The sequence below is a fragment of the Pogona vitticeps genome, chromosome 5 (genome assembly GCF_051106095.1).
Source record: "Pogona vitticeps strain Pit_001003342236 chromosome 5, PviZW2.1, whole genome shotgun sequence".
In the NCBI taxonomy this organism is placed as follows: Eukaryota; Metazoa; Chordata; class Lepidosauria; order Squamata; family Agamidae; genus Pogona; species Pogona vitticeps.
In genome coordinates this window covers 186788642-186801889 of record NC_135787.1, presented here as the reverse complement: position 1 = coordinate 186801889, position 13248 = coordinate 186788642, and the positions used below count along the sequence as shown (strand labels likewise).

General features: G+C 42.0%; 1 protein-coding gene across 5 annotated transcripts in view; it reads right to left on the bottom strand.

Moving 5' to 3' along the window:
• The window catches only part of ABCC9 (ATP binding cassette subfamily C member 9), an 80671-nt gene that overhangs the window by 23299 nt on the left and 44124 nt on the right, over positions 1–13248 (bottom strand). For all 5 annotated transcript variants that reach the window (XM_072999694.2, XM_072999692.2, XM_072999696.2 and 2 more), the window contains 9 exons: positions 12585–12669; positions 11557–11637; positions 10716–10853; positions 9160–9285; positions 7479–7575; positions 6624–6865; positions 5381–5529; positions 3966–4035; positions 2758–2915 (listed from right to left, as the gene is read on the bottom strand). In XM_072999694.2, coding sequence (XP_072855795.1) covers positions 2758–2915; positions 3966–4035; positions 5381–5529; positions 6624–6865; positions 7479–7575; positions 9160–9285; positions 10716–10853; positions 11557–11637; positions 12585–12669 — 1146 coding nt within the window. The remainder of the gene's footprint in view (positions 1–2757; positions 2916–3965; positions 4036–5380; positions 5530–6623; positions 6866–7478; positions 7576–9159; positions 9286–10715; positions 10854–11556; positions 11638–12584; positions 12670–13248) is intronic.

The following is a 13248-nucleotide window of genomic DNA, read 5'->3' as shown; positions in this document are numbered from 1 at the left end:
GATAGATAGATAGATAGATAGATAGATGGATAGATGGATAGATGGATAGATGGATGGATGGATGGATGGATGGATAGATAGATAGATAGATAGATAGATAGATAGATAGATAGATAGATAGATAGATAGATAGATAGATAGATAGATAGATAGATAGATAGATAGATAGATAGATAGATAGATAGATAGATAGATAGATAGATAGATAGATAGATAGATGGATGGATGGATGGATGGATGGATGGATGGATGGATGGATGGATGGATGGATGGATGGATGGATAGATAGATTGATAGATAGATGGATAGATGGATAGATGGATAGATAGATAGATAGATAGATAGATAGATAGATAGATAGATAGATAGATAGATAGATAGATAGATAGATAGATAGATAGATAGATAGATAGATAGATAGATAGATAGATAGATAGATAGATAGATAGATAGATAGATGGATAGATGGATAGATGGATAGATAGATAGATGGATGGATGGATGGATGGATGGATGGATGGATGGATGGATGGATGGATGGATGGATGGATGGATAGATAGATAGATAGATAGATAGATAGATAGATAGATAGATAGATAGATAGATAGATAGATAGATAGATAGATGGATAGATGGATAGATGGATAGATAGATAGATAGATAGATAGATAGATAGATAGATAGATAGATAGATAGATAGATAGATGTAGGTAGGTAGGTAGGTAGGTAGGTAGGTAGGTAGGTAGGTAGGTAGGTAGGTAGGTAGGTAGGTAGGTAGGTACAGTAGACAGAGACAGGTAGGTAGGTAGATACAGAGAGAGAGAGAGAGAGAGAGAGAGAGAGATATGACATTATCTATCTATATACGAGTGTCCCAAGCCCTTTTATTGGCAGCCGGCTGTTTTCTCCTATTTGAATCAAGATGTTCTGCTACACAATGTTGCTGGTTTATTTTTTCTCCATCCTTAACGATTCATGTATGCCTTCAATTTAAAAAAAATTACTCATTTTATCAATAGATTGATATAGGGGCTTTCTGTTTTGAGAAGTGTCCTTCATTGTACTGGTTGATCCTGCACGGACAGTGGACACAGGACCACTGGATGTCACTGTATAGCCACTGGACACAGGAACACGGAAGTCAAGCTGTGCAGGTATCATCCATTTAAAAACCTAGGTGTAGGTTCACCCAATTATCAGTTTACGGGGCCACAAATATTTAAAAAGTGCATTCTTGGCAGTCAGGGCAGGAGGCTCCACTGACACATATGAACATGCAGGCAGTTAGGAAGGGGCAACTGTTAAAAAAAATGTCTTCCTGCGCAACCAGTCATGATAACCACCCTTGGCTTGAAGTATCGTTAATAAGGATTTTTTTTAAAAAAATAAAATCCTGGCTGTAATGCACTTTTAGCATCATTTTATCAATGTACCAGACAGGACAGGGGAAACGTATATATGGGAGCAGCAGTAATGGAGGCAACCTGACAGCCTTCGCCTCAGAAAAGAAGCGAAGTGGGATGTGCGCACAGGCAAACTCGGTAAGGAACATACCGGTACAACAAAAGTACAAAATAACACAAGCCTCTCAGGGAGTGGAAAATAAACGGCACTGCTGGCAAGGGAAATGTTTCGATCTTGACTGTGCGTTATGTGACCAGGAAAATTAAAAAAAAACTCAATAGAACTGGTGGATCTCTAGAGAATATTTCCCTCTTGTGACCTAGGCCAAAGGCGGAGGGGAGTCATATTTCAAGAACTTTTGGAAGGAAATACCTTCTCCAGCCCTAGTCTAGAACAGTGGTTCTTAACGTGGGCGATAATGCCCCCCAGGGGGCGATTTCATTTTTCAGGGGGGCGGTAGAATGAAAAGGGGCGGTGTGGGGGCGCTGGAGCAGAAGGGGGGCGGTAGGGGGGCGCTGCAGCAAGCCAAACCTGTGAAGATGGCTGCAGCCTTTTTACAGTGTGCATGAATATATATTTTCCTACAATTTTAATTTAGTTTCAGACTTTTTGTCTTGAAATTTTTATTTCCTGCATTTGTTTTTATGCCCTTTTTATATTTCATCTTGCATCTTAAAATTCACTTGCAACTAAATCATTAAATGTTACTTTTTGGGGGGCATTTCATTTTCTTGGAATTTAATTTTGTTTTCAGGGGTCATTGGATTTAAGTGTCTTATATAAATAAATAAATAAATAAATAAATAAATAAATAAATAAATAAATAAATAAATAAATAAATAAATAAATAAATAAATAGAAGATATCATCACCGCGGGGAGGGGGGCGATGATAACTTCTTCAATGGCTCAAGGGGGCGTTTCTTTCAAAAAGGTTAAGAACCACTGGTCTAGAACATCAACAGACACTGCCAGCAGCAAACATTGCTATTATGATATAACAGATTGCCAGTTGATACTCTGTTTCCCCGAAAATAAGACCTAACCTGAAAATAAGCCCTAGTAGGATTTTTCAGGATGCTCGTCATATCAGCCCTACCCCAAAAATAAGCCCTAGTTAAGTGAAACACCGCCCTCCACTCTTGTGCAGCAACCAGAAGTAGATGACATGGCTGCATCTGAATCAATGTAGATGGTTGTACATGAAAATAAAATAAAACACCCTCTGAAAATAAGCCCTACTGCATTTTTTTGGAGCAGAAATTAATATAAGACCCTGTCTTATTTTCGGGGAAACACGGTACCCGTTCTCTTTTTTTTTAAAAAAAGAAATTTATTATGAAAGAAGCGTACTTGGATGCAACTCGGAAGTATTTCTGGATGAAATAAAAGGCGATGCCAAGAGGCGCGAGAGCAACTACGAACAGCGGAGTGGTGTACGAAATCATCCCGATGGCAGACAGGCAGAGCAACGTGGATCGGGAGAGGGACTCCAGAGTTGGTGGAATGTGCTGTGCCAAACAGAATTTTCAAGCATTACATCAGGCCAATGTTTGGGTCCTTACCAAATAGTGAAATAGTGATCTATTGACTGGATTTGTCATCTAATCTTTCCTCCATCATGGGACCCAAGGCGGTACACACCCATTTATTTAGAACATGGCCATCTCTCTTTTAAAAATCTATGGGTGGGGACACAGGAGAGGGCCTTCTCTGTGGTTGCCCCAGACTTTGGAACTCCCTCCCACAGGAAGCCAGCCTGGCCCCATCTTTGCTGTCCTACCACAAGCAGGCCAAGGCCTTTCTCTTCAGGCAAGCTTTCTCTCACTGACTGGCTGCCTGAATTGGGGTTCTTAAATGGACGGTTGTGCTTTATTGCCTTGAAGGTATTTTCGGTATTGCTTTGTTTACCGTTTCTTCGGGTGGTATTTGTTTGATCCTTTTTAACATTTGTACACTTACTGGTTTTTAGTTTTAAATTTTGTCTTTTATCTATTTAAGCTGCCATGGATCCTTTTTAAGGACAAAGCAGGGTAAAAATATTTTAAATAAATAAACAACTAATTCAAGAAACAAACATTTCTATTTTACTTTTTAAGGAAATTGTCTCAAGGTGTCAATAAAAACACTGCCACTATCTAAATTTCCTTGGGGGGGGGTAGTGGGCACCAATGTAGAGTGAGGTATTTAATTATTGAAAACTCCTTTTTCCAGATTGCCTAAACCTCATGTGACGGAGCGCTCCGTTGTCATAATGACCAGGCTCCACCGGGACAATGTCCATGCCTATATGTAAAACTGGGATGAATTAATGGATATTAAAACTATTATAATGCAGATATGCTATTAGTTTTAATGATCACCATCATTGCATTGTTGTGACCAGCACTTCTTCCTTTGAAATCATTATGCAACCGTCCCCGTACAAACCCTCAGAAATCATTATAATTCCCATTTTATTATGGCGAGGCTTAGGGGGACATTGGAAACATGTTCCGAAAAGATACCCTTTACTGGGCCACTGTATTCTTTAAAACGCTGCGTCAAATCAATGATCTCACCTGATCAATAATATTTGTATCCGCGGAGAAGCGGTTGAGGATCAGCCCCAATGGTGTTGTGTCGAAGAATCTGACAGATGGGGAGAAAAGTTAAAATGTGAACAAGAATACTGCTGTGTTTCTCTGTGGTCTGATTTATCACACCATGGGGTGGTATGGCAAGGAAGTTTCAAGATGGGATCATAGCAGCCAGACCCAAACGCTTATGCCTTTGACAGGCAAGGAGGTAGAAGCTCAAATAAGGGGGATGCTATACATTATGACTGGAAGGACAGATCCTGAAGCTGAGGCTCCAATACTTTGGCCATCTCATGAGAAGAGAAGACTCCCTAGAAAAGACCCTGATGTTGGGAAAGTGTAAAGGCAAGAGGAGAAGGGGACGACGGAGGATGAGATGGTTGGACAGTGTCATTGAAGCAACCAACATGAATTTGACCCAACTCTGGGAGGCAGTGGAAGACAGGAGGGCCTGGCGTGCTCTGGTCCATGGGGTCACGAGGAGTTGGACACGACTTAACAACTAAAAATACGTTATTATGAGAAGGCAGAATCAAGAAGATAGACTACTTTGTGCTTTGCTTAGCAACCCCTCTGCCTCTTTCCATCCACATCCAATGGCCACCGCTTAGCTTCTCCACAACCTTCCAAATGCACCCACTTGGCACTAGAAAGCTCCACCTATTCTCATGTCCTGTCCCATATAGGCCCCACCCTTTCGCTCCCCATTACCATTTCCTGCCTCCCATGTTTGGAATCTCAGTAGATCAGGCACAAAAGTAGCAAAACCAGGGAGCTGGACAGGGGACAGATTGGATTTGTCTTCAGTGTGGAAGAGATTGTTACTCTCGAACTGGCCTCTTCAGCCACACTAGATGCTGTTCCAAGTCCTCCATACAGAGCACGTTACCCTAGTCCCTCGAGACTGAAGGATGCCTAACCCTATAAACACTAAAGAGGCCATGGTGCTGATGGTTTTCTTTCTTTCTTTTTTTTAAGGAAAAGGCTAGAATAGGAATAAACATGTGCCATCAAGTCAATTCTGAGTGACGGGAACCCTTCTCAGGGTTTTCCAGGTAGATAATAATCAGGAGCGGTTTATCATTCTCTTTTTCTGGAAGTGCAGCTTGTCAAAGCCCACACAGGCTGGCTCTACTTGCAGGATGCACATTGCAGAACTGAACCTCCAGCCTCTGGCTCCATAGCCAGGTACCTAAACCACTGAGCTATCCAGCCAGCTAAAAAGTGACAGGATTTCCATTTTATTGATTAGTCTTTGTCTTCGGTTAATGTTCTAACAACTGAAATCAAAGGCCAAACGGTCTTTAGGGGAGCAGAACTTGTCGTTGAGTGAGCACGTTGTCCTATCAAATCAAAAAGCACCTTAATGAAGTGACTTGCTCCATTTTGGGCTCTACCTGATTGGTCCAAGGATGATTTTGTTGAGAAGATCATGATGGAGGTTCTTAGCTGCGGTCAGGCCCATCCATTCCACTGTCAAAGACGTGACCAGGCAAAGCACGATCCCCGCGCCACTTAAGATACTGAAGACAGCTACGTTGCAAGTCTGTGTGAAACATGGGGAAAAGGATGCATTTCTGATCCTGGGAAGGGATATCGAACACTCCCCATAGGCATATCCCTCTCTATAGGGTAGACCAGCTGGTGGTCATAGTTCGGAAAAACTTCTGCTTTAGTACTTTGTGTGCCTCCTATTTAAATTATTTGAACATTTTTTATAGTGCTTTGGGGAAAAATCTGAAGCTTTGTGTGCGCCTGTGGGAGTACTGCTGAGACATAAATCTGAGTCATAATTTCAGTGTTGACATCTGTTTGGAAGAAATGTCACTGAATAGTGGAAAATGGAACGACTAAAGGGTTAAACCAAAATAGGGCTAACGCACCAGTTTGGTAATGACCTCCCTCCCCACAAATCTCTTTACTGAATGCCTGCATAGCTTAGTGTAGGGGGAAAGTGCCCTGTGTAAATCTTATATGACCCCCGTGAGGTTTTCCTTAAGTTCCCAGGACCTGAGAATAAAACTGGCACCCAAACCACAAGAAATGCTGGGGGGTGATTTGGTATATAAATATAATTCCAATTCCCCAGCACCTCTTGTTTAGAAACCAGATGCGACCAGCCAGTCATTTCTTGTTTCTAAGAACAGCCTTCTGAGAGATGTAAAACAGGCACTGAAGAGAGTCCAGGCTTTGTTTACATGCACCCAAAGGCCTAGTTTACAATGAGGAGGGGGGCAAAATGTGATGTGGGTGTCAGGGGTGCTTGTCCAGGGCTCAGGATGAGAAAAATTAATTATTAGCAATTGGTCACTCTGATATAAAACCAGCCCATTCTGTTGCAATGACCATTTTTGCCTAATGAACTCAGCAACAGGCACTGCTTATAATGGCAGATGAGGAATATGGCACCTAGTCTTCCCAAAGGTATTAGAAAACATAGATTTTCATAGTCTCTTGAAAAAGGTACAAACTGCCCCCTCCCCATGGTCATTAGGAGAGACGTTGGTTTGGAGGTGTTATTTTGGAGGTTGATCCATTGCTAAAACATATTAAATTATGGCTATTGCATCTTTTCAGGGTTTTTTCGTGTTGTTCATTTATCTCCTGCTAATCGCTCCGAGCCTTTTCCATTTGGCTTACCTTTCTGGTCGGCTCTTCTGTGGAACACAAGGTCTGGTACTCGTCCATTGAGGTCCACTGGGCCAGCCAATAATCAATGGCAACGATGACTGAATGCTTCAGTAGTTTGGAGAAAATCATCAGAGAGAGCAGGAGGAAGCCTCCAGAAGTGAGGTAGAGCCAGCAGGTTTTCCATGGCATCTTCGTCCTGAGACGCATGACTGTTGACATATTGTCATCCTCATCCTCATCCTCCTCTTCCTCTGACAGGTGAAAAAGGTAATATAGTTAGTTAACTGGTACTAGCTACTGTATATTAGTTCCCAAGCAACTGTTATAAAGTGCAGAGGATTTACTCCAGCACCTGAACTATCTGAATTGCTTGATGGACTGATTGGTTTTGTATTCCTATTCTTCACTCCAATTTTCAATCTCTTCCTCTAAGCAGGGTTTTGAATTATTTATATAAAAATTTTGACAGAGATGAGCATGAAAGAGCTGAGCGAGGGCTGTTGACGATCAGACATTTTAGAGGTCGCTAGTTCATAGGCTTGCCACAGGTCAAAAGTGATTTGACAGTATGTAACAACAGCATGTACACATTTGACCTTTTTATTCATGATGGAAGTACCTTTTGTTGACAATTTTGACAATACAGGTAGGAGTGAGAAGCATCAATTGCATTCATATATCATCTGTTCCCATCCATCCATCCATCCATCCATCCATCCATCCATCCATCCATCCATCCATCCATCCATCCATCCATCCATCCATCCATCCATCCATCCATCCATCCATCCATCCATCCACCCACTTCTAGTAACTATTGTCAAAGCAATGGAAAAATGAAATGGAGGCTTTATTGATCATTACCTTCATCTTCATCCTCTAGCTGTGCTTTAGATTCTCTTGGATACATAGCTCTTCGGAGTGTCTTCCTTTCCAGAGTGGTTTGGTCAGCTTCCATATCCTACCATGAAGTTTGAAATGTTTGTGGTGAGGACTACTTAGAACAAGAAACAATTTGGTGGATAATATTAGGGTGGTTGTGTCTGACAAGTCGTGTCTGACAAGACGCAGCTACAATTTTGCATAAAACATGGGGAACCAGTTGGATGATCTAATCCTGGCTGGATTAAGACCTGTTAAGACCAGATAGGAATGAAGTTTGTTGTTTCCTTTTACAGGAGGAAAAAAAGAAACCCAGAAGCCTCAGCTTCCCATCATGTCATAACCAGGAAACTACAGTTAAAGGCTTCCTAAGAAGCCAGAGTAGGGGTGGTACAAATTAATGTTCACATCAATTTGAATGCCTGAAAGTCATTAGCCATAGTTCTTGACTGATCAGAAGTAACAGTAAGCTATGGCTGATTGTAAATTCCTGGCATGTGGGCTTACTGATATGAAGCAAAACAGGAGCACAGGAGGTTAAAAGCATGACCAGACAGAGCATTTATATCCCTTAACATTTCCCCTTAATCATTAATCTTAAAGAAAGTTCGCCCCCAAATCCCGATGATGTTCTTATCACACTTTATAATAGCTTCCCCATGAGTTACTGGACAGGTTTGATCTTCTCAACTCCTTGGTTTATTTTTTGTATCACTTTGTACAGGGGGCTGAGTTTAGTGCTATGACACTTCCTGTTTACAGCAGATGCCCATGGCAGAAGCCTCCTCACTGGAAGTTCTCCATAAGTGGGATATAGCTCTGTAGTTTAGGTATCTGGCTGTGGAGCCAGAGGTTGGGAGTTTGATTCCCCACTATGCCTCCTTGAAAGGGGTTGGACTTGGTGATCCATTGGGTCCCTTTCATCTCTGCTGTTCAGAGATGATGATGATGATGATTTTCAATTAGCATGGAAGCCCAGTTGTCTAGATAGGGAAGCAGTAGCAGACGGAAGAGAGATCAAAGAAACAAGTTTCCACTACACATAGAAGCCAAATCAAGGAAAAGGAAGCCCAACGTATAAGGAAATGTGATTGCTCTCAAATTGGAGGAGAGTAGGCAAAGCTCAAAAGAGGTGGTGGGTGAGATGAAAGTAAATAGCCATAGCTGTTGGGATATGCGGAAAGGACTGGAAATAGTAAATACAGCTGTAAAGAAAATGTCAGGACAGTGATTTAGAACCAGGTCAGTAGTCCAATTGAGAAAGACAACAATTTAAGGGCAACGTACGTGTTGCCTGGAGAAAAAAATTGCTCAGACGAAGCCATGTTAATTGATGTTTTAACAGGGTCATGAATAACCTTACATTTCCCCCTTCAAACATCTATCCCTCAAGAAGATGTTCCCCTTCAACAGGAGCGGCTGATTTTGACAGGGCCAAAATTTTCCAGTTCAATGGCAGTCCAAGCCCTAAACTTCCTAACTTGCATATTTAATTACTTCTTAAAAAGAATTTTTAACACAGTGGTTGTGTATTGTAAAGGTTGCTACAAGTGGGCAAAAGGAAATTGATCATAAGTGTCATTGAGAAGAGACAGACTCCGCTCTCAACGCATGGTATGGGTCAAAAGCTTGGCCTGTTTACACCTTCCCAGTTGGCCATTACCTTTTCTAGTTCCTGATCTTGCCGATTCATCAGAGTTTTCCAGTGTTCATACAGCTCAACGTCGTTAGTTTGGATATCCTTCAGTGTCCCTTCTCTAAGCACAGTCCCATCCTTCATGGCAATGATCTAAGAAGGAGGAAAATGAAGGACCTTTTACTACAATAACATAACACTACTTTTTTGCCTGCAAGACCAGCGACGCAGAAGTCTTGTTCAGTTCAGTTGTTCAGAAATCACGCTTACTGGCCACATGTAGAGAAAAGCAGCTAGCTCCTGCCCCTGCTGTTCCTGGTATCATTGCTCTGCTACATGAAGGTGATGTGTCTGAGGAGAAAACTCTTCCCATGAGTCAGGATGCTGAATTTCCAAGGTTCCGATTCGATTGAAAATCATTCCCACCCATCTCCAGACAGCAGATACTCTCCTTTATAAACCCACTGCTCCCCACAGGTAGGAGAGTGACATGCCTTGAAACACGGAGGGCAGGGCTAGAGGGCTCCTCTTTACCACCATAAATAGACTCAATCTCCAGACAATTGAAGACGGCTACATAATTAGATCAGTCCACAATACACAAGTTTCCTCTTCTGCATTCAGAGCACAGTAGCACAGCATGGCCATAACGACACACTCAAAAAAAAAAAAGAGAGTAGAATTTGCAGATAGTACTGTGACGATGCACACGATGCAAGCCCTACTGCAGTTTTAAAATGTCACCAACAGACACTTTTAAAAATCGCAGTAGGGCTTCCATCACCGGCCGGTTAGCATTGGGAGGCTTCATGGCTACCAACAGTGCCAAATTTTTGCAAGGCTGCAAAATTCTTGTCCACTCGATAGGCTGCCAAAACATGGCCACCTGCCCAGTGCTGGGAGGCTTCCTGGCTCCCTTGGCATCAGCCGTTGACATTCTTCTTGCCCAAGGGTGGGCAGCTCCACTGGCATCCGTATGTCAAGCAGGAAAGGACTCTACTGTCCCACCCACAGCACTGTCTGTAGCCAGGAAGTTTCCCAGAACTGGCCCACCGGTGGCTCAAAACTACACATCCTACTTTAATGTGAGGAAGGGCATTAAAACGGGACGTGTGTTTCAAGCCGTTTTGTGCCTGTTTGCAAATAAAAAACATGCTGTGGGTCCTCTGAAGATGTGTAGCTCCTGTCCATGAGAAATGCAGGAAAAAGTTGTGCTGTTTATTCATCGCATGTTCTTTTCCCATCTGGACGGCACAATCAGTCTCAACTTTGCTGACTCCATAATTGTTTTATGGTCCCAGGCGTCCAGGAGATTTGCATGGCCTGGGTCTGGGTTACATCTTGTCTGTAGTGCAAGAATGTATTAAACTAGCCCTTTAGAGTCCTAACTTTACCTTGAGCCAACACATTTTGAAATCAGTGTGGTTGATTGGTTGGTTGGTTGGTTGGTTGGTCGGTCGGTCGGTTGGTTGGTCGGTCGGTTGGTTGGTTGGTTGGTTCCTCCCTCCCACCCACCCTAAATGCATGGTAAGATGGGGGAGATTCTGTCACAGTAACAAAAAAGGGACACATGCATCTCTTACCCAGTCAGCATGTGGCAGGTACTGCAGTTTATGAGTCACTAGTATGAGGGTCCTTTTGTCATCTTTCAGAAACTTCAAGATACCTTCTTGCATCAGGTGGTCACTTAGATGAATGTCCAAGGCTGAAAATGGGTCATCCTGGAATAACATATGGCAACACAGCATAATGATTAGGGATGTGTGAGGAATTCACTCTGATGGATTTTAGTGGTAGAGGTGGTGGGATTCTCAATATCTGCTTCCTAGATTTGTATGTTTGCTGTGGCTGGATATGATGGGAATTGTTGTACAATGCATGAGCAACATACAAATTGTGGCTTAATTCACCTACAAATACACGTTTCTGCTGTACCTCTATCATACCTCTTTTTGGCTCAATACGAGAAAAGACAAGAGTACCTTTATCATTTCCTTCATGTAGGGAAAGCTAGTTTTTGATACTTGTGTGACTTCAACCACAATCTAAGAAAAGGATACTAGCGCAAGACAATGCTAAATGAACCTCATGATGCAGTGGTTAAACTCCTGCGCTGCAGCCAAAGATGGCTCAAGGTTCACTCAGCCTTCCATCCTTCCAATAAGAGATCTTCTTTATAAGTACGAGTACCTAGCTTGCTGAGGGGGCAATGTGTAGCCTGCACAATTAACTGGTAAACCGCCCAGAGAGTGCTTTAAAAGCTATGGGGCAGTATATAAGCAGCTTGGGATGAGGGATTTATTTTAGAAATTATTTTAAAAGATTTTGATCCATTGTTATTCTAAATAGCTAGGAATATAAATGAGAAAAGAAAAGAAAAAAAAGACATTGTTGTCATACTCTTAACATATTATACAGTCTTACCAGAAAGACAATGTTGGTGTTTTGGTAAAGTGCACGAGCCACGCAGATCCGTTGCCTTTGACCCCCGCTTAAGTTAATTCCCTGATGGGTATATAAAAGGCCGTTAGTTTCAGTCTTTGGAATAAATCCTGTGACATTTGTAGTGACAGCATCTTGAAAAATGTTGGCTTCTTAGAGGCAGCTCCGAAAAGCAAATATCCCCACACTTAGATAAGCTCATGATGTTAAGGCTCTTGGTGGCCAAACCTGGAAACCTTTTGCACTGTCTAAGAAAGAAAGGGTATCTAAATCATTAAGTAGGGGATAAAACATCCCAAATAACTCACAAGCTATAAATACCATGTTCTGAAAAGATAAGAATACAGCGGTGAAGACCTGCCAGTAAAAACATGCCTCATTACGGCAACATGTTTCCTCAGCAACAACCAACAAGCCCTGGGGATAATGCATGAGACACGTCCCGAAGCTACAAAAGGAGGTCTCTGGACTTCTGCAGCCAGGAAGCATGAATGCCATGGGAACACAAAGCTAAGCACTCTAGAATCCAGACCCTGTGCTAAGGCAGGGTGAGGAACATGGACTAGTATGATTCTAGAGGTGGAATGAGGGCAACAGCAGTCATATTAGGTTGAATTGGATGATAAGGGGAATGTGTATTTTCTTGGACTAAACTCACATTCTCTCCCATAATAGGATTTCTTCAGAGATATTTACCACAGCAATGGGATTTGCAAATGATAACCATTTCAACTTTCAGTGACCAATCACAAACCAAACCATGTTAAATGCAAGGCACGGTTAAGAAGACAAACAGATCTCTTTCATCAGTAGGGGAGCACCCTTTCTAAAACCATGCCGAGTATATTTTCTGCACCATCAGTCTAACATGAACGATGGAAGAAAACTATTTGTGGGTATGGAGGGGGTTTCCGCAGAACAACGAATGTGGGCTGACATCCCTGCTGAAAACTGTTGGGCTGAGTTTAAAAAGAGTAACCACGGTAATGATTTCTTCATCCTTCACTTACCCTTTCTCCAATTTCTGTCTGATCTCCAAAGGGCAACAGATCAATATCAGGTTGTAGAGAACATGCCTCTGTGACAGCTTTGTATCTAAGGATATAACAGAAGAGGAGACCAGCTGGATCAGACCAAAACCTGACTAGTCAAGCATTCTTTTTCCACAGTGGCCAAACCCTGGTGGCTCAAGCCTGCAATCTGATGAGAGAGGTAGCAAATACTCATTCACAACAACAAAAAGGGGTGTGTAGAAGTATCCATTGAGAAAATTGCCAGTTGTGGCAAGATTTTTTTTCCCGGCACAGAAACAAACAAACAAAATGGCAGCATTTTGGACAAGAGTATTTGCCAAAAAAGAGAGGTGGTTTTGCAGCTTACATTTTGGGTCAACATCCTTGTATCTTGCATGAAATACAGGGTTTTCTCTAGTGAATTGTAGGTTTTCTGTGGAAAACATAACTTTTTTCGGGGCAAACCCAACCAACCATTGCTATGAGGTGTTTTTTTTTCCAGAAACAAATGCCAAAATAGAAAAGAATGCATAAAAAACTTGCAATTCAGCTCAGTTCTCAGAAACTTTTGAAATGATGCATTCTTTCTTGGAAGAACAATAAATAAAGGACAATGCATTTCCTAAACCAGATACAAACAAATACAAGCAGAGGTTATCTT